Consider the following 21326-nt stretch of genomic DNA (forward strand, 5'->3'; position numbering starts at 1 on the left):
GGAATTTGGGGCCACTGAAGAGCACAAGCACCAGTTGCATTTGGCTGAGAACAGGGGATCGACATGATAGACTTTTAATTATGGCTGAGGCTGTGGAACTGAAAGTGGCTTGGAAACTTGCTTTAGTGGGAGCAGTGCAGGGTCCTTCTGCCCTTTCAGGAGCGTGTGAGCTTGCAAAAGCTAGCAGTGTGAGAAAGTCAGTGTGTTGCCTTTCCTTTTTAAGTTCACATTTCAGTATCAGAGTGCTGGGCAGTTGAATTCCTCACCTGCTCACATAAAGTGCATTCACTGTTTAGTACTTAGCTACTGCCTAGACAGAAGTTCACTGAAAAATCACTTAAGCTTTTGTTAATCTATGCATTCATGTAACAGTGTTGCACACAATTATTTAGATTGTTAGAGACATTAAATGTCCTTATGCTGCACTTTGTGCAGGTTCGTGCCTTCTTAAGCATGGTAGCAGAGACAGTGCTATCATCAACTAAAGCCCATGTATATATTTTAAGTAGACTCTTAGCACAAAGAAGTTGAAAGAAACAGTTTAACACAAGAAGCCTGTGAGGGTGAGTTTGACCTTTATTTTTGTCTAGCTTGGCAGACGAGCTGTGAGTTAGAAAGCCTTTCAGTGGTGGGTGAGGTGCTGTCTGGCGCAGGGAGATGCCTTGCAAGGTGTTAAGCAAAGGTTGGAAGGATACTCTGAAATGCAGAGGAGGTTCCATTAATGCAGATTCAGTTTTCAGTTTGATTTGGGTCACACAGTGCAATGAGGTGGTTTCTCTGGGGAGACTGAATGGCATTTGACTTGAGGGTCCTTGCTGATGAATGTGTCTGAAATGTTCTCTCCCCCGTTCCACAAAGTTCTGGGAGGTGCTCAGATGTGATGATCTTTCTCTTCAGGTGGACACAAGTTTGCAGAATGGTTTTGCACCCGGTATGAAGCTAGAGGTTGCTGTCAAGTCTGACCAAAACACCTATTGGGTGGCCACCATCATCACTACCTGTGGGCAGCTGCTCCTGTTGCGCTACGATGGTTACGGGGAGGATCGCAAGGCTGACTTCTGGTGTGACATCATGACAGCTGACTTGCACCCCATAGGCTGGTGTGAGCAGAACGAGAAGGTTCTCAAAGTGCCTGAAGGTAATACCTCCATGTGCAGAAGAGGGAGGTAAATAAAAACAGTATTTTTTTGTCCTTTGTAAGCCTTGTCTTCGTAGTTGCTTTTATGAGGAGAATGTGGTTTTGCTCTGATGATGAGGTGAGGTTATCTGTCATGTTTTTTGGAAACCCCGTGACTTTCAGTAGGATGGTGCTCTTCCACCAGAGAGAGTTCTTAGCTTGATTTCAGAAGTGGACTTAGATTTACTCAGAGGCTTGTGGTTCATTTAAACCCATTAAATCCTATTGCTTTTACTTATTTTTTCACTAGGTATCAAAGACAAGATACCTGACCAGGAGGAATTCCTTCAGCAAGTGCTGAAAGGAGCATGCAGTGCCCCTGCTAACCTGCTGGAGGGGGTAAGTGCTTGAATATGCTACATTTTGGTTTTTGTTTTTTTTTTCCCCTTGTTACAATTCAGATTCAGCTCCTTTTTTTTTCTTTTTTTTTTTTTTCTTAAGTTTTAGGAGCAATGTAGTATGCTGCTGAACTTAGCATTTCCTATTCACAGTGCATAGTTTTGATAGCTCTGTGCTGGAATAAACTTTTCACTGCAGGTTTAGACTGTCTGTCCTGTTCATAGAATCATAGAATGGCCTGGGTTGAAAAGGAGCACAGTGCTCATCCAGTTCCAACCCCCTGCTGTGTGCAGGGTCGCCAACCAGCAGCCCAGGCTGCCCAGAGCCACATCCAGCCTGGCCTTGAATGCCTGCAGGGATGGGGCATCCACAGCCTCCTTGGGCAACCTGTTCCAGTGCCTCACCACCCTCTGAGTGAAAATATGAATTAATATGAAATGTTCATAAACCCTATCAGAAGAAAGACGTTTTTCAAATTTCCTTGGGTTTCAGTCCTCCTTCTGTTCTAGTCCTCTTTTATACAACTCTGAGGAAACCATCCTTTATTTATCAGGCATTCAGGTTGTTCCCTTTCTGAGCTGACTGCTTGCATTAATTTTTTATTTTTCACTAGTGGACAGATTATTGTTTCACTTAAATCTTTAAACTTTGCTAGTTAAGTTGTCCTTCTCTGAACTGAAAACAGAACTTGGCCACCTCATTATTAGTGTCTGCTAGTTAAGTATGCAGCACTGTTTTTTGGGAGAGTACCATTGATGTCTTCCTCAAAATTAGCATCTTTTCTGTCTAGTCTTCTTTGTATGCTAGATGAGTTAAAAAGGAACTATTCATGTTTACTCCTAACCTTCCATATATAAGGGATAATGCTTCTGAAAATGATAAACAGCATTTAAATGAAATGTGTGATTGTACAGAGCAGACAGTACAGAAACTCTGATGCAAGCACCATTGATTCGAAACACTAATTTCTGTTGTCCCGTGTGTTAGTAAGGATGTGTCTTTCTTTGCTTGTGTGCTGATACCTGATTTATTCCAAAAGAATGTGGGTAAGGGACAGAACAGAAGTGGAAGTGCAGGATTTTTGAGTTCCGTTGTAATAATAACATAATTTACTTTATTTTCTTGTTCTCTTTCTGTAGCTTCACAGAGGGAAAAATCCATTGGATCTCATTGCACCAGGCTCCCGACTAGAGCTCCAGAATTCCCGGGATGCCCTGGAGGCCTGGATTGTCAATGTGGTAGAAAATGTTGGTGGGAGACTCAAGTTGCGATATGAAGGGCTGGAGGATTCTGACAAATTTGACCAGTGGATATTTTACTTGGACCCTTTCCTTCATCAAGTGGGATGGGCAACTCAAAATGGATATAACCTGCAACCGCCTTTAGGTATTTCAAAACATATCTTTTACATGGTGAGAAAGATTGGGGAATACTCCTGCCTCTCTGGTGCTCTAAATCTACATTCTGGATGCATACGGTGGTCAAATAACCATTATATGATCTGTCAAATACTGTTCCTAATAAAAACTAAGTGAAAACAGCACTAATAGTCCTACAACACTTTTCACTCACTCATTTAAAAATTGCTAAATGGTTTTGCCTGTTGAAACTTTCTATCTGTGGGAAGGGAAGGCCTGAGGAATGGGCCTCTACAGTTATTTTTAGTTTGTATTCCTATATGTGGGAGAAAAAGTAATCAGCTGTTGAAGTACTGCTCAATGGGAGCTTTCACAGTTGGGACTTGAAGTCTAGGAGGATACTTAAGGCTCTCTCTAAAGAGGTCTTACATTGTACAGAAATGTCCTTAAAAATGAGTGCCCTGAGAATGACAATATAGAAAAAAGTACAGAAGATTGGTCATAAGGGGAGTAGAGCATAAGGAAAAAATCATGCTGATGAAACCCAGACTGTTTAAATTGAAATGACTGTGCATAGTGCCTTTGCTCATGGTTGACCAATCTCTGCTGAAATGAGGGTAGGAGGGTACACCACATCACTGACAGGAACCAGATGAGTGGATTTCACAGCACTATTTGAGTGAATAATGTTTTAAAAAAAAACATTAGGTTTTGATTTCAATCTAATTATTAGACTTGTTTCATTTTTACATCTGTCCTCACAGACTTGGCTTCAGGGATCCTTTGTGCATGGTACTAGTAAAAGCAATTTCCCTGCTATAGAGAGTTGTGAGATCTGCAGTTACTGAAGGAGTAACAAGTACAGCTGGGACTCTCAGATACCTGGTTTGATTTTTGGGTGACCCTGTGTGAAGACAAGAGTTGGAATTGAAGTTCCTGGTGGGTCCCTTCCAGTGCAAGGTGTTCTGTCATTCAGTGATCTGTTCAGAGATCTCCTTTCTTAAGCCTAGAACAAACTAATATTATCCAGTTTTCTGGTCATACATTTCTGCAGCAGTTTTCCTCAGGATTAATGTGACAGGGTTAATGTTTTCTGAGAAAGACAATACTGGGCCCCACATAGGTGATGCAGTGTTTGACTACAGTCCCTTCTTGTAACGAATCTGAAAGTCTCACCAAGCTGTACATTTCTAAGAATGAAGATATTTGCACAGATTCTGATCAGATATGAATGTAACACTTAAGGAACACAAACTTTTCGTATCACTGCATCCATTTTCTGAGGGGAAAGAAGAAAGATGGTCACTTCGTACACTATTTCCCATTCTTTTTGCTTAAGCCATTAGGTCTTTGAAAAGTGAAGCAGATTGGCAAGAAATCCTGAAGAAGGTAAAAAAGGAGGAAGAGGAGTCATCAGTTCCTACAGATCTCTTTAAGGTAAAGACACAATATATGAAATAGAATGCTGAATAATACCACAAAAATGCTGTATTCCTAAGAAATTATTCAGGAAGTCAGTCACTGTTCAAAATTTCTTATATGTTTTGGATTATTTTTTTTTTATTTTTGTTCTTGCTTTGTTTGTTTAAACTTTTCTCTTTCCTCCTCTCATTGAAAATGAAGTGGAATAAATAAGAAGTTATACTATGATCCTGTACTTGTGATGACAAGACGATGCACCCATCACAATTATGTGAGCCTTACTTGTTATGCTGGGACAAAGCCCTGGTTCTGACCTTCTGATCTGATCTCACTCCTAAATATTTGAGTACATTAGAAAGTTTAACATGTAACATCTAAAATGTAACCTGATAAAGTTATATATGTAATGGATTCTCTTAGATCCTGAGTGTTAGTAAATGTTGCTGGTAAGTCTGAATTTTATATTGAGTTAAAAAAAAAAAAAAAAAAAACACATATTTTGAGAAGTAGGAATATCAATTTAGTCCTTTCGAGTTCTTAGCTCCATTTTCTCAGCTTCATTTGGGTCCATAAACAGAACAGATCCTCATCTGGTGGTGTTGCTCTTCAGTCTGTTGAATCTTACACAGAACAGCCAACTCTCTGGAGCAGGAACTGTTTTGTCAGCTTTTGTTAAGGTGGAAGTGAAGACTTCTTTTAGTTTAGCTCGTGATGAGAGCTGAAGGGGAAAAAAAAATCAGCATTTGTATGTTCTTACCAGATCACTTTGCACTGTGAAATCTTGCTGGTGTGTAGAGAACATCAAAGGAGGGAATCTTTGGGACTCAGTCACGTAGAAACTCATAGAAGCTCTCAGTCTCGGATATCATAGCTGGCCTTTTCATTGTAGAGATGTTGCTGGTACTCTGACAAATTACTTTCTTCAGATGAACCAATAAAAAGTCAGGTTGTCTACTTCAGCTGAATTACATAAAGCTGGTCTTTTCTAATGGAGAAATGCAGGTAATGACTCTGATACTTGATCTTTCAGGATAAACCTGTGATTGGAGTGCATTCATTCTCTGAAGGCATGAAGTTAGAAGCTGTGGACCCAACGGCTCCCTTTGTAATCTCTCCTGCCACGGTTCTCAAGGTACCAGGGTTCTCTAAATTGTCCTGCTGAGATCCAGTTCAGTCGCTGCTTGTGAACACGTGATCTGGAAATTCTCATTAACTGATTATCTTAAAACCTCAAACTAGATTTCTAATAAAGTATTTGATGTAGTAAGTATAAGTATTAGTTACCAAAGAATGGGAAAAATTCCGTAAATAGAGAAGCTCAAAAGATTGAATAACTGAAATTGTCAAACCTGGGTTTTTAAAACAAGATATGATCCTTCATAATCAGAGTGTCTGATTGAAGATAAATTTTTTGTTTTTATTGTTTTTGCAGAAGTTAATGTCGTTGCTATGTATAAGCTCTGAAATTTAAGTGGTCTCACTTTAAACAAGAGCCCACACGTGGATTTAGAAGCTGAAATTAAATCTCCACACCATAATCAGATTTCAAAGAGAATTTTTGAGCAGCTTCTCTTTTCTTGTATTAATAAACAAGTAAAAGGTTCTGGAAGAGACTTACTTTCATATTGTAAACCAAAATATTGCTGTACAACATAAATCCAGGGCGTACTTTAAATTTCTTTGTGTGAATCTTGAGAAAATATTTCTTTTACTTTAAGGACTCTGAATATAATAGCTTACATTTCAGTGCTAGCTCTCTTTTAAACACTTAACATGTCGTTTCTTCAAATAAGATGCTCACTTATTACTAAAACAATACAGTCAGTTCCAAGAGAAGGAAAATCATTTGTTTCTCTGGATGATGGTGATGATGTTGTTCTGTTCCTACTTATTGCAGGAGCTCAGTGTTTCTTCTTGTGGCAGTCCATCCTAAGACATAGTTGAGTTCTGTTTAAATATGCAGCTTGTTATTACAGCGTGTAGTAAGACTGCAAGTTCTGTTTGCTCTGTGTTCTTTTTTCATAAGATAATTCCATTTAGCACTTGATAACCTTATCTCTTTAAGTGCTCCCACGTAGCCTTTTTTTATTTACTTTTCCTAAGTTTCCAGATAAGTCAGCAGACTGCCCTGCACTATGAGTCCCACAGGTTATTTTTGAATCATTTTATTTTTATGCTTTTTAATTTAAAGTCATCAAAACGAGGGAGAAGGAGTAGATCCATTTGTGTTATTTACAAGACTCTGCTTTGCTTTTGGCTAAAAACAGGTGTACAATGAAAAATATTTCATGATAGAAATTGATGACTTGAGGCCAGAGCGTGCAAGCAGCCAGTCTTACATTTGCCATGTCAACAGTGCTGGGATTTTCCCGGTGCAGTGGAGTCTGAAGAATGGCATACATCTCAGTCCCCCACCAGGTATGTTTGTGCAAGCTTGTCACGCTCACTCATCTTTGGAGAAGATTGCTGGTCCCTAGAGTGCTGTGTTCAGGACAGCACTCTGCAAAAGAATCACTTGAGGAGAAGCGAAGAAAATGAAATATTCTGAGAAACAGGAGCTTAGAGTTAGTGAAACTGAAGTTTCCTGGATATGTGCCTGGATTTGAGAAGACAGCAGTGGATGGGAATCCTCTTGGAAATTGTGTTCCAGGGCTAAAGGCATCACTGATTTCAGTGTTCACATGATATCAGAAGCCTATGGTCCATGCATTGGATTTTTGCTTCTGGTAAGAGCAGAACGTTGTTATTCAGTGTCTTAACGTGTTTTTTCAGAGTGTCTTATCAATTAGAAGTTAATGGTTTGTTGTTGTTTTTTTTTTCCTTGGACCTATCAGGCAAGGTAGCAGATTGCTGAAATGTTGCTGCAGGATGGGAGGGAATGGGGAGTAATTCTCAGCTGCTGAATTATTTACATATTTGCAGTAGTATTGTAAAACCAGGGACTTAATGTCCTTCTTCACTCCTTCAGTTCAGAGGAGCAAAGACTGTAGCATGTATGTCTTTTGGCTTTCCTTGAGTCAGGTGCAAAAAATGTCTTTGCTTTGCTTGACCCAGCATTATTTGTAATTTTGCATGGGAGAGATGAAATCTTACTTTCTAGGCATGTGTCTGGAGCTAACATGAATTTTTAGCTTCTCTTCTTACAGACCCCCAGGAAATGGTGGGCATTCAGATTTGTGCCAGTCCAACTGGCACTGATAAAACTGAGAAAGATGCATAGGTCCTTCTGTGCTTAAGTCTTTCCTTGTTATTTGTAGGTCATCATGACAATACTATATTCTGAGACTCGTTTTAAAATTTTTGATTTCTTAAATCCTACTCCCAGATGTCCCTTGGAAGGGAGCATTTCAAAGGCACTGCTGGAATCACTGCTGCTGTTGTCCCACTGCTATTATGCTGCCAGCCTCAACCTACTGTGGCAGCACATTTATTTTGCATCCAATTCCCTTCAGTTACTTGTTGATCATAAGGAAGCAAAGTATTTCTCTGAGAGTAATTTAATTTCTCCTTTTGTTGGAGTGATGTTCTGTCCCCTGACAGGTTTCACATTAAGACCCTTCCCCTTAAACATGTATGCAGATTTAGAGCTTTTAGCAAACTTGACACTCTTAGGAAAGACTAACTGCCACCTTTAAAGGCTTTGTATTTAAAGGTGTTTAAGGGAATAGTATGTTGATATTAAGCACATTTGAGATGCTCTATTTAAAAAGGGGGGAAAAAAACCTTTCTTTGCTTAGATTTACTCTTTCAAGTTTCAGCATGTGCTTTGTCAAGTTAATTTTAGTTTGACACTATTTCAAGTCAGAAACAGGAAACAAAGTGGAGCAGTGCCCAAAGTCGTTCTGCACTGAAAATAAAGAGGATATCTCAGATATGTGAGAGCCATGCTACAGGTTCTGGGATACCACAGTCAGCTGACCAGCTTGAGTGGTCCAAAGAAATTTCATGTCAGGTTGGAATGAGTCATTCCACGCCGTTAAACTCAGCCTTTTGTGTGTTCTTTGCCTAGGTTATCCTGGGCAGGACTTTGATTGGGCAGACTACCTCAAACAGTGTGGTGCTGAGGCAGCTCCCCAGAGCTGCTTCCCTTCGGTAAGGTTCTCTTGCAGAAAAGCATCATTTCTATTAGGTAAATTATATGTTTGATTCCAGCTCGAAGAACCACTTTGCATGTTTTTGACTTAAATTGTCTGTGATGACTGGTGAAATGAAAGAGTTAAGAGAGTGCAAGTGTGGGTTGAATGTAGTAGGTGCATGTGGTCTTCCTAGCTAAGTAAGTAACTAAGTGCTAAGTAAGGGCTAAATGCTTCAGTTGTGATAAAGCAGCTTGAAAAGAAACCAGTGTTTTATGAAATGGAAGTATGTTAGAGTCCAAGAATTGCCATAAAATAACATTGGTCCTTGGCACTGTAGTAATCATGGAAACAGGGCCTTACAGTAGACTTTGTTTCTATTTACTTAGTGTACTCTTTCAATCCTCCTTCCTTTCACTTTGGAAGAATTCATTCAATTCTGTTAATCAGTAACAAGTCAATCTTAAATTAGTACCAGGTAATCATTTGACATTAATCAATGCTTGAAGTCCATGATAGATTTTGGTCTTTTCCTGGCAAACGGATAGAATTGCTGTGTCCCAAAGCAGAAAACCTCATGCAGAAAAGGGTACCATTACACCTACCTTCCAGTTCCATTTACAACATTTGGGCTTTTGCAGTGCTTCAGGGAAGAAGCTGAGATGAAAAACTGCCATTTTTTGAAGAGGTTGTTGCTGGCTATGAATTCTTGTTGCCCTTATTCTGTCTTGTAAGTTGTAGTGTCTCAGAACAGGTCATTGAATTTATTATCCCTTTTCTGAGAAGTTGCTCACTGTAGGCTGGTTTCAGATTTTGTAAGGTTGATCCTGTAATTATGTTGCAGAGTAGCTCTTGGAGGAAGAGTCCTCTGCCTGGCATTTCATTCAGGTGCTTCAGGTCGGGATAAGCACCCCTTCCTACTTTGTAGGAACTTTTGAATAAATGTGGACATATTACCCAAGGAATATAAAATGGACAGCAGGCTTCCTTTGTTGTCTGCTAGGACCCTTTTGGATGAGGCAGGAATGTTGTTTATATACCTAAAATGAGTTTCCAAGGTAAAAAAATAGAATAGAAAACCTTGTCACACTATTTGTGGGACTCCACAGCCAGCAGCAGGGAGCCCCTTCTTGCATGGAGTGCACGGACTCCTTTCACTGAGTCTCAGCCTCCTTATTTTGAGTACAAATGTGCTTTTCTAGGTCTGTCTATAAAGTCTTTCTTTTAAAGTAACATGCTAATTACCTGAAGTGTTTTCTGTCCGTTTGACATCATTCTGTGATACTCGAACAGAGAGGGTTTTGTGCATTACTCATGTTTGTAGGTATTCATATCATACTTTGGATGTATGGATGGTATTTTACTGAAGCTTTCTGTCTTTTTCCTAGTTAACTTCTGACCATGGATTTAAGGAGAATATGAAACTTGAGGCTGTGAACCCAGTTGATCCTGAGGAAGTTTGCATTGCTACAATCACCAAGTTGAGAGATTCCTACCTCTGGCTTCAGCTGGAGGGTAAGCCTGATTTGGGGGATCAGAGTAGAACTAACATTGGTTATTCTGTGGTACCATAATCTAACCTGAAGAGTATCTGGAACTAACTCACTACCTGTTGAATATCAGCAACAGATCAGTTCCCTAAAGAAAAACGCAGCACATCATTTGCACTGCCTGTTTCCCAGTTAGCCTTATTTAAGCCAGCAAGAATATAATTTATGCACTGTGGTGGGTCAGTGCTAGGGTTAGGGTTACAGTTAGTGCCCTGTGTGAAAGGATGATCCGTGTCTTTTAGAAAGCAAGAACCTTGTAACATGGGTTGTTTTTTATTTGTTTGTTTTTTTCATACATGAGTGATTTCCATTTAAAGCCAAGCTTTGATTTGGTGTTTTGAAGTAAACTTTAAGAGAGATTCCTTATTAAGATAGGCCTATATCAGACACGCTCCATTATAATCCCACTTCTTGATTGAAAGCACATCAGCATGCATTTACTATGCCCTGTGCACCTCTGCTGGACTGTGGGTGGAAAATTCCATCTCCAGCTTTAGGTGGAAGTAAATGACATCAGGAAAGTAACCAGGCAGAGGAGGAGAATAGTTGATACTGTGTACTGTGTACACTGTAAGTTAGAAAGGGAGCTTCTCTGGCAACCTACATTAACCAAGTGAACTCTTGGAATTTTATGAGTTGTTTCAATTTTTGCTTTTCTTAACTGAACAGGCTCCAAGAAACCCATCCCTGACTGCATTGTGAGTGTGGAATCGATGAATATATTTCCAGTGGGCTGGTGTGAGACGAATGGATATCAGCTCAGACCTCCTTGCAAAGCAATAGGTATCAGTTGTGTTCCATTTGCAGTGGCTAGCTGGTTTAATAAAGATGGTGAGGCCATTTAAGAGCAGGTTACTGCACAGTTAGATCTGGCATCCCTGAATTTGGGAACTTCCACTGTGTACAGAGAATCCATGCCTTGTGCAACTGTTCCCCTGCCTGTGTGGTCCAGCTGTGAGAAATTCTTCAGTGGAACTGGAATTCATAAAATAATTCCAAAACAGACAGTGTTATTCTGTAACCCTCACAGGCTGTAAGAGGGCATGAAAACAATGCATTAACCACAGGAAAAAAATTAATACAGAAGCATGCATGCGTGCACACACATGACAGGCATATACATCTGTATGAGCTGTTCTTGCCACATGTCTGGCTGAGTCTGATATTGATTTTACACAAACAAAATTAATGCCTTAGTAAAACAGTGTTGAGTAGGTAGACATTTGGTAGTTAAACTGAGGAGGACTGGCTTTGTAAATGTGCCAGCTGGTCATGATCCCTTAATGATGAAATGTTGAAAAGTAAATGCTATCTGTTCCAATTATGCTAGTAATGTAAGAGTGTCTTCTCTCAAATTAGTGAGTTCTGTTTATTAAAGCTAAATGGGAGATGGGAAAACTGAAGAATGTCTATTAAGTAAAGTTGTAAAATCGTAAGATTGGAATGAACTGTCATTTACTGCAAGTCAAAGCAGGAGAAACTCATCTGGGAAGTGTCTGAAATGCCAAGAGCAGGGGAGGAAGAAGGAACATAATTAGAGAAAATATTCTTTTTGGAAAAATCCAGTTGTTTGCTAGGGACAATGCCTGAGGCACATGTTTCATTACTTTATTATTATTACTGTTGTAATACTGTTAGCTAATTGTAAGAGTCAGTATAGACAGAGCATGAAGAATGGTGTCCAAGATTAGTATTGAAATAGTGAAAGGGAGCTTTATCTGTTGGTTGGGGGGCAGGAGTGTAGATTTAAGCATAAAAACAACAAGAAGGCCTTCTTAGCAGTTTTGAACAGCAGAACTTAAAAATAGCATATAACTTCAAGGAAAGGTATCTAATAAATCTACTGTAGTGGAAACATAATTTGCTTGCCTTCTTCGCTTTGTGGAATTTATTTTCTTCTCCTTTCTTTCAGTAAATAAACAGAAAAAGATTGCAGTAGTTCAACCAGAGAAGCAGTAAGTAACAGCGTTGGGTTAGTTTGTGTTTAGTTTTGTTTTCTTCTAATTAGTAAATGATGTTGTCTCAGGGAAGACTGAGGCTACCCTGAGGGCAGAGAGATTCCACAGTCCATTTGTTGTGATGCTGCAGTTCTTGGTAATGTTGGAAAAGACCTCTTCCACTGCCATAGGTGGATATATCACAGAATCACAGAATTGCCAGGGTTGGAAGGGACCTCAAGGATCATGAATCTCCAACCTCCCTGCCACAGGGTTATAGATATAGGGATATAGAAAGCATGGGCTTTATTTTTTAACAATGCTAACCTCAACTGAGTTACTGGATAGATGAAGTCACTGAAGATCTGGTCTTGAAATTATTGCTCTATCACTTTTAAAAGATTGCAGTATCTGTGAGTTTTGGAATGCACTTAAAGAAAACTAGCGTGATCTTAGCAATGTGAATTTAAAATTGTGTGTGCTTGAAGCTTTCTTAATGGTAATTAAGAAGGTAACTAGAATACTTTTCAGTTCCCTTTTGGTTGTATTCTCCTTTCAAATAATATGGTTTCTGTAATGTGAACATGCACAGTTCTACAAAGAGTTTGTTTTTAGTGTGAATATTGTCACTCAGTAGGTGGAACAAAATAAATTCAGGAAGGCAATACTAGATGTACAAGACCAAACTAGCAAAAAAGAAAAGATGGGTCCTACTTATACTTGCAATTCTTCTACAAACTGTGTCATGCATATGAAATTCCTTTGTGTGAGCTTGTTCAAAACTGCTCAGTAGAATGCCTGACAGTTGGTTTTATTGACTTAGAGCTTTACAAACACCAGATCTGTCAGCAGCCCTGTTGATATTTTCATTGTTCCTAAAATACTGAGCAGACTGTTTGTCCATGTTTTTGTAATTGGGTTTCTTACTGGAGTGCTTGACTCATTTTGATCAGATTTTGTTTAAAAGCCTCTTTTTCAAAAAGTACGACTGCACATTGCTTTACTGTGTGAATGAAGGTAAAGGAAGTGGAAAATGTAAATGACGTCTGCTTGCTTTATGTAATGTGATTATCAGCATGCTTGCCCGTGTTTCAAGGAAGAGATGATTGCTGCTAGCTGTAGCAGTGCAGCAGTCCTTCCCAAATTGAAATCAGTTGACTTTGTATGTTTAAGTAGAGAAAAGATGAGGTGAGGAATATTATCAAATGTTGAATATGTAAAAAGCAGATTAATAAAGCTAGAGCAAGAAATATTTTGGCTTTTAGCGTTTGAGTTTTAGCAGCTGAGGGGTGTCATCCTGACCATCTGTCCCTGTTGCTAACATCTTTCTTTCCATTTCAGAATTTTGTCTTCAAGGACAGTTCATGATGGACTAAAGAACCAGGAACTGAACTCTTCAGATTCAGGTATTGATCAGGGAGAGCAGGCTAACAAAAATAAAACCCAACGGTCTTCTGTCAGGACAATCAAAAGAGGAGGAAAGGGTTTTAAGATTTCCATCCTTGACTGTTTGTTGGTCATCAGAAAAGAATGAAATGGACAAAACCATACAGGTAGCTCTGTGTCCTGCAATTGAAATGTGCATTGAACCTGGAAGTTAGATGTTTTACATGAGAACTTCCCTCTGCAGCAGAGTATGTGGAGCCAGATGCCTGCTGTCACCTATGCAGATTAATTTTTTATTGTCACCTGCTATGTTCAGTAACATTGGGAAAATCATAATAGGCCTGCTAAATCTCTACTCTTGACTTAGATTCTAGCTTTGAAAAGCAGGTTTCTCTGTTTTTTATGATAACTTTGTCATCATAATAAACAAAGGCAATTCAAACGGTAAACTGTGTTGCGTGCCAGATGGTGAAATCTAATAATTTTCTAAACTGTTGCAAATGAATATGATGAATAAGTACATCTGCTGGTGAAACAGTCATGCAGATCTATCTGTTTGGCAACAAAATGCCTCTTCTGCTGTTTTCTGTAGAGTGAAATGAACATCTGAAGCTGCACCAAACGCAGTTCTCTTGAAATGATCCGTGCTTGCTTAGCATTTTAATTGGTTTTTAATAGAGTCATCATGTAAATTTGATTTCATTTATTTATTTTCCAGTTTAGGATCTTTCAGTGATAGTGTTGCTCAATCAAAAATACTACAACATTCCTAGAGGAAAACAATTTTTATATATCTAAATATCTTACAGTACCCAATACCCAGAACTTAAATTGTGAACAGCACTGTGCCACTTAGCAGGCTTAACAAACTTGATGTCATTTCACTGGAGGTCACTTCATCAGTTGATACATCTTTTGTTTGACTGAGTGAAAAGAGTGCAAAAATGGAAAGCAACCAATAGCACAGTTTAGAATGAATAGTGGAGAAAAGCCTTGCCAGCTTCAGTGGTGGTAGAAGTCCTGGGGACAGATAATTACTTGACTGGAAAAATTGTCTGTAATTACCGTGTTGTGGTGTGCTGTGCTACCACACAGTTGTGGTCACCTTTCTGCCTGTACTCACTGATGTGATACCACGACACATCAGGCTTGCTGGAAGAAATGTTTCTTTTCCAAAACATGGCAGGCTTTATTTCCAGCTGTTCTTCAGTTTGCTAGTGTGCATGTAAAGCATGAAAAATACTTTTAGCAACGTGAATGACTGGTGCTGGGATTGCAAATGTGGCACCTGAATTTGCCCAAATTCAGGTCGTTCAAGAACATTCAAATGTTCTTTCCTTTTTCTTTTTTTTTTTTTTTCCAGCAGGCAAAATATTAAGCATCATAAAGAAATAATTCTTTGTTGGGGAGATTGTGCCATGTGATTTAAATCTTTGCTTTCTCCTTTCTCAGTGGTAATTAATGGAAAGTATTGCTGCCCAAAGATCTACTTCAACCACCGGTGCTTCTCAGGGCCTTACCTTAACAAGGGCAGGATTGCAGAGCTTCCTCAGTCTGTGGGACCTGGCAACTGTGTTCTCGTTCTGAAAGAGGTGAGGTGGTTGCATGTGGTGGATCTGCAGAACATCATAAACTCTAGAGTGATTCTCTAATTACAGATGGATAATTAATATGTTTAAGGAGTTCATAAACTGCTGATGAGCAAACAGGTTTTTTAATGGGAAGACGTACAAATTGTGGATCGTTTTGTGAATAGCTGGAAAGAGTAAAAGCCTCCCACATATCTGAATTAAAGTCAGCCTTCAACTGCTAACTCCTAGTAAGCTTTAATTACCACAACCAGAGGAGTTAGTATCTTACAGCTGTAAGAATGCTTCCATTCTCATTAACAGCTTTTAGCTTCAGATAAATCCTAAAGTTTTCCTTTACATTTACACCACTGCTGTTAGAACAGAGGAAATACATTTTTTCTTAGCAGAAATGAATAAGTATGTATTTTCAGTAAGAGTTCTTTGTTTTATGGTGCATTTAAGTTGGATATAATCTACAAAGATCAGATTAAATCGTGGATTTGCTTTCTAACATAACTAAGGGAGGGGAGAAAGGAGGAAAAGACCATTTATTAATGCTTACAAGCATTTCACTGAAAATTTACAGATACTCTAATATAGTAATTATTTTTTCCAAAATCTACTGAAAGGTCATGGGATGGTTATGATCTGAGCTGAGAGGTTGCATGTTTCCTAAGGTGTAACTGAGTGTCATACAAGCACACAGCATGGTGGACATTTGAGTAAGATGTTTGCCCTCATTTTGATCTCCAAATATTTGACTTGAAAATGAAAGCCTGTCTTCTGGCATGCTCATAAAGTTGTTAAAATCATTTATCTGCACATCATCTTTTTTAAAAAAAACATGCTCCTGATCCATCAGCACTTAAGGATGGGGGCATAAAAATTGCAAATTTGTAGGCAGGCCTAACCTCTGCTCTGCTTGTTCAAGTACTTGCTCACTGGATGAAGCTTGCTCATACTTAGTCAAATGCATAATGGGTAGAGAGAGTCCCAGGACTGGGGAGAGAAATGCACATCTCTGAATTGAGGGGGGAGGGTCTGATTTTAAGATATAGCCTGTATTTGAGCAAATCTGCTAATAGACCACTCTGAATGCACATTTTGTGCTATCACCACTAACTTGAGATTCTTCAGAGCTTTGAGTTACTTATTTCACAGCACTATAGAAATTCTCATTTTGTTACAGTACAGGCCCTATCTTCATTCTCAAAAGCCAAAAAAGAACAGAGCTTAAGATTCTGGAGTAAGATCTTGTAGCAAGCAGAAGGTTGGCAGGCAGCAAAGCCCTGCAGCATTTGTAGGCATATCCTCACATGCTGAACAAGTCTCTAAGATGGTAACTCAGATTTACCAAAAGTTGTGCAAGTTTTGCAGTACTCAGCCCTGCAGTTTAATTTACTGATAGGTAATTCAAAGGCACTGACTGGGAAGTTGTTAGATACACTTGTGACTCTGCAGACAAATTGTGAAGGTTTGGCAAGTTCTAAAGTGTTGACTGCTCTCAGTTTTCATTTTGGCTGTATCTGTAATCCTGCTGTGAATGGGTTCTCTGATGCTGGATAATTCAGATGAATAGAAGTGATCTCCTATTCTACCCTAGCACTTTAAAAAGATTTATTATACAAAGAGTCTAAACACAGTTTCTCTTCTTCCTCCCTACTATAGGTTCTCACTTTATTGATCAATGCAGCGTACAAACCCAGCCGTGTCCTGCGAGAGCTGCAGTTGGATGAAGAAGCTGCATGGCATGGGCATGGAGAGACCCTAAAAGCCAAGTAAATACTTGTCCCATTCCCCACTTAGTTGATCCTAGTAACAGTGTTCTGTGCAGTCCGTGCTTTAACTTCTGATATTTCACTGAATCACAGAATGGCTTGGGTTGGAAGGGATCTCAAAGATCATCTAGTTCCATCCCCTCTGCTGTGGTCAGCGTTGCCACAAGACCAGGCTGCCCAAAGCTCCATTCAGCCTGATCTTGAACACCTCCAAGGATGGGGCATCCACAGCTTCTCTGGGCAGTCTGTTCCAACACCTCACCACTTCCTCAGTGAAAAATTTTCCCAACATCTAATCTAAATCTCCCCTCATTTAGTTTAAAACCAGTCCCTCTTGTCCTATCTATCTACCATAGATAAAGCAACCCAAAGTTGACTTCCCTCTCATTATAAGCTCCCTTTAAGTTCTGAAAGAGCGCAATCAGGTCTCCCCAGCTATCCACACTAAACAAGCTCAGCTCCCTCAGCTTGTCTTTGTAGAGGAGGGGCTCTAGACCTCTGCTCATCTTCATGGTCCTCATCCGGACCTGCTCTAAAAGCTCCACATCTTTCCCCAGGCCTGGATACAGTGCTCCAGATGGGGCCTCATGAGGGCAGAGCAGAGAGGGACGGTCCCCTTCCTGCCTGTTGCCACCCTCTTTTGATGCAGCTCAGCATACTGTTGGTATTTGAACTGGAAGTGCACACTGATGGCTTGTGTTAAGTCTTTTGTCTACCAGGACACCCGTGTCCTTCTCCATAGGGCTGCTCTCAACGAGTTCTTCTCTCAGTCTGTACACGTATCTGGCATTGCCCCAACCCAAATGAAACACCTTGCACTTGGCTTTGTTGAACCTCACTAGGTGAGCCCACTTTCCAAGCCTGTTCAGGTCCCTCTGGATGGCATCCCTTCCTTCAGACGTACCAACTGCACTGCTCAGCTTGGTGTTGTCTGCAAAGAGACATCTCAGAGATGAGAAAATTGTCTGCCAGAATCTTTACATGCTGTAAGCTAAATTTCCAAATCTTCATACGGTCCTTTGTGAATGTCTGTCAAAGTGCATCAGAATTTAATGTTCCTTCATGTGCCAAATGTGCTCTTTGTTGGTATGTAAGCAGTTATTGGTGTGGCACTGGTACAACACAGCAGACTAGAACACGAAGCTTAAGCTACTTAATACACCTGAAGATAAATGTCACTATTTGGAAGGAAAAGTACATACTACTTTGATAGTTTATCAGGCTTCCATGGCATTTCCACACATTTCTCAGTGGGAGATGAGTTCTCTGAAGTTAGGTTGTAGCAGCACTCTGAAATGGTCTGGCATGGAAGTCTTTCTACAGTAGCCTACCCTAAGTGCTCCCTAGTTTTCCTGTTGAGTCTTTTAGGCTTGAGCTTTTTTGCTAGTGTGTGCCTAGGAAAAAAACAGTGATCGTATTTGTAATATATCCAGGTATTCTCTTTCACTCTAGCAGTAGCCTTGTAATTAAGTCTCCGTATTTGCATACTAAAGAGTTGATTTTCCCAGTGAGCAATAGCAAGACTTTATTACTGTATGGTTTTGAACATGGCAGTAATCATTTTGCTGGATCGATTTTGTGTATAAAAGGGCATTTTTCCATACACTGAAGGATTACTTTGTATTTGGCTTTGGATAATAGAAAGATCATTGAAAAGTTAATGCAAATAAAAGATGTGGCTGAAGTAGAAAAAAAAATCTTTTGATTTGTTTCATTGAAATTGCTGTGTGCTTCTTTTGTCATCACGGTGAGAGCTAGGATGTCTGAAGTGTGATGATATAACTCTTTTTCAGTATACCTAGGTATTTGTAGGCCTGAGACATTCCTAAGACATATCAGCATTTGCCAATAGCTGGACTGAGAGCAGGAATGCTGCATGAGATGGCAGATAACTCACTGTGCTGCTCTCTCAGTGTTGCTGCAAGGCTGATAAAGAAAAAGAAATCGATATTTCTTACTTTGAATTCAAACAAGAGCACTAAGTGGAGTTATGGCAAGTGACTGTCCTGACCAATTCTTCAGCAGCTAGATGAAAGCTGATTGGAAATGCAACAGTATATGCCATAGTATGCACATAGAATGGCTCACTAGAAGCTGTATGCTGACACCTTTTATTAGCCTGTTTGGCAGAATTCTAGCATGAATCAATATGCTCAGTCTTGGGTTTTGGGGATCAGCTGTCCACAGCACAGTGTGGTCGCATAAAAAGAACCCTGTGAACAAAGAAAACAAACTATCTGAATTCTGGGATAGTCTTCTCAGAGGGTTTTTCAGGATTCCTGAATGATGACCACATTTTCAATGTTAGGTACAAAGGGAAGAGCTACCGTGCAACTGTGGAAGTTGTGAGGACAGCAGATCGAGTGGCAGATTTCTGCAGGAAAACATGCATCAAGCTGGAATGTTGTCCGAACCTTTTTGGCCCTCAGATGGTGCTGGATAAGTGTTCAGAGAACTGCTCTGTCCTGACAAAGACTAAATACAGTGAGTAGGCTGTGGCTGTCCAACTGAGGTGGGGCTGTTATGTAGGGGTGTTACATTTTGCTTTTGCTCTGGCTTTGGCTCCAAAAGGAATCCAAAGTACATTGCTTTGCTTACAGAAGGAAAAGCTCGAGCGCTGGCCTGCAAAATATCCAATGTGCACCAATGTGTAGGGCAGAAAAAATTAACTTTACATGAAATGGTAAAACTGTGCATTAACTTATTGTGAGCTTAAAGTTTTATCTTCTTAAGATAACTTTTGGGACAAGAACTGGCTCTAATATTGTAATGTAAGTGGCATTGTAATTGCTTTTACCATTCTGTTGTGGAACAAAATAAAATACTTTCAAGCCCTCTTCTTAGCTTTTAGGTTTTTTAGGTTTTTAGCCATTTGACATTGTGAGAACAAACAGTGCATTGAGGCCATGTTTAAAAACTGCACAAACATCACAAGACATCCGACAGTGGATGAAGTCTGTAGCTGATGACTTTTTTTTTTAATAAAATGTGATCATCTGGGATTTCTCAAAGTTAAAGAAGTAAATCTACTGTTACTGGGCAAATAAAATGTATTAGTAACTCTTCTTCCTTAAACCAAATTGAAGAGGAAAATATAGATGTACTCATTCAGAAGTTTTGCAGAAATGGGATTTCTACTGGGAAATGTCCTGCTACTGGTTTTCCAGTCCTGATGATGGACAAACATAACTAGTGACATTGAAGGTGCATTTCAACATGATGCTCCTTTCTTCTGTCCTGGTAGCACACTATTATGGAAAGCGGAAAAACAAGCGGATAGGTAGGCCTCCGGGTGGCCACAGTAACTTGGAAGTAGCCATGAAGAAACCAAATAAAAGACGGAAGAAACGAAAACATTTTTTTGTTCATAAGAAAAAACGTTCTTCTACTTCAGTGGATAACACTCCAGCTGGATCTCCCCAGGTATGAGACTGACGACAGCTTTAACAGATATGGTATGTGATCGTGGACCAGCTTCATTTGAAACAAGAAACTGTTAGTTCCTTATAACTTCAGGTTACAGCTGACAAGTGGGTGACTAATGTAGTTTTGTCCTAATCTCCCCATGTTTTATTTTGTTGCTGTGTTCTTTTCCCCACCATCCAGGGCAGTGGAGGAGAAGACGAGGATGACCAGGATGAGGTAGATGAAGAATCTCTGAGTGAGGATAGTACATCCGAGCAGCAAGATGAATTGCTTGAGGAATCAGAGGTATCAGAGAAAAAATCACTGTCATCCTCTCCTACACAGAGTGAGCTGTCTCATTCTCTGACTCAGGACCAAGACAAGAGGAAGAGGAAGCTTAGGACCTTTTCTTTTTCCGATGATGAAAATAAGCCTCCTTCACCAAAGGTAATTCTGAACGTAGATTTGTGCCTTTGCTGAGTGCCAGGCAAGCACAGACATCTTGGAAGCATTAACCAGTGGACTTTTTTTAAATACTCCATTATCCCACAAGGGATAGTGAAGACACTGCAGAATATTTAAAAACATAATTTTTATTACAATCGCATTACAGGACTGTAATGAAGACTAAACTGTAGATGGCTGTAGGTAGACTGGGGAGCTTCCCACTTCTCAACTGTTGGCACTCCTTGGTTCAACTTGAGCAGGGGCTTGGAGAAATCCTCATTTTAGATTTACCCTCCTGACAATAAGGATATGGTCTCCAACTGCAGCACAGTGCTGTTCTGCACGTCTGTGCTGACCAAGGAGTGTGAAAAAGTGGGAGCTCTCATTAGAGCTTTATGGGGCAGATGAATGTTTGGAGTGTGGGATTGTTGGTCCATGACATCTACAGTATTTTAGTTCTTTTTGTGTTGGGTGGCTTGTGTAGGAAATAAAGATTGAAGTTGCCGAAAAGCTGCAGCTGGACAGTAACCCTCTGGAATGGAGCGTGGCTGACGTCGTGCGATTCCTCAAATCCACTGACTGTGCACCGCTGGCAAGAATTTTCCTCGACCAGGTATGGTTTTCTGTTAAAGCACTGAAGCTGCTACTTTATTCTTAGACCTTTATAACGAATCACAAAAAGGAATGAGTTTAAATTGCATAACGGATTTTTGAGGGGTAAAAAAAAGAAAGCGTGCACAACTTTCTGCAGATTCCGGAGGAGACTTAAGCAAATGGCCACAATTGTTCAGGTTTCTGAGTTCTTAGTGGAAGAGATGTTAGTCTGTGGGGTATCACTCAGCACTTCAAAGGCAGCAGCTAGTTTTCTGGGTTTTTGCCCCTT

The 21326-nt window shown here is 39.9% G+C and overlaps 1 protein-coding gene across 15 annotated transcripts in view; it reads left to right on the forward strand.

Annotated features, from left to right (window-relative positions):
• SFMBT1 (Scm like with four mbt domains 1) overlaps positions 1-21326 on the forward strand; it is a 76011-nt gene that overhangs the window by 49202 nt on the left and 5483 nt on the right. For 14 of the 15 annotated variants that reach the window (XM_090147912.1, XM_090147913.1, XM_090147911.1 and 11 more), the window contains 17 exons: positions 898-1138; positions 1428-1516; positions 2656-2902; positions 4214-4311; positions 5327-5428; positions 6564-6714; positions 8306-8388; positions 9758-9884; positions 10589-10702; positions 11832-11874; positions 13198-13262; positions 14695-14834; positions 16482-16591; positions 18900-19075; positions 19836-20014; positions 20198-20443; positions 20928-21056. In XM_090147912.1, the coding sequence (XP_090004038.1) occupies positions 898-1138; positions 1428-1516; positions 2656-2902; positions 4214-4311; positions 5327-5428; positions 6564-6714; positions 8306-8388; positions 9758-9884; positions 10589-10702; positions 11832-11874; positions 13198-13262; positions 14695-14834; positions 16482-16591; positions 18900-19075; positions 19836-20014; positions 20198-20443; positions 20928-21056 (2340 nt within the window). The remainder of the gene's footprint in view (positions 1-897; positions 1139-1427; positions 1517-2655; positions 2903-4213; positions 4312-5326; positions 5429-6563; positions 6715-8305; positions 8389-9757; positions 9885-10588; positions 10703-11831; positions 11875-13197; positions 13263-14694; positions 14835-16481; positions 16592-18899; positions 19076-19835; positions 20015-20197; positions 20444-20927; positions 21057-21326) is intronic. The other variant, XM_031609436.2, reaches the window with a different exon arrangement.

This window comes from Phasianus colchicus, chromosome 11, assembly GCF_987193195.1.
Source record: "Phasianus colchicus chromosome 11, bPhaCol1.hap1.1, whole genome shotgun sequence".
Lineage (NCBI taxonomy): Eukaryota > Metazoa > Chordata > Aves > Galliformes > Phasianidae > Phasianus > Phasianus colchicus.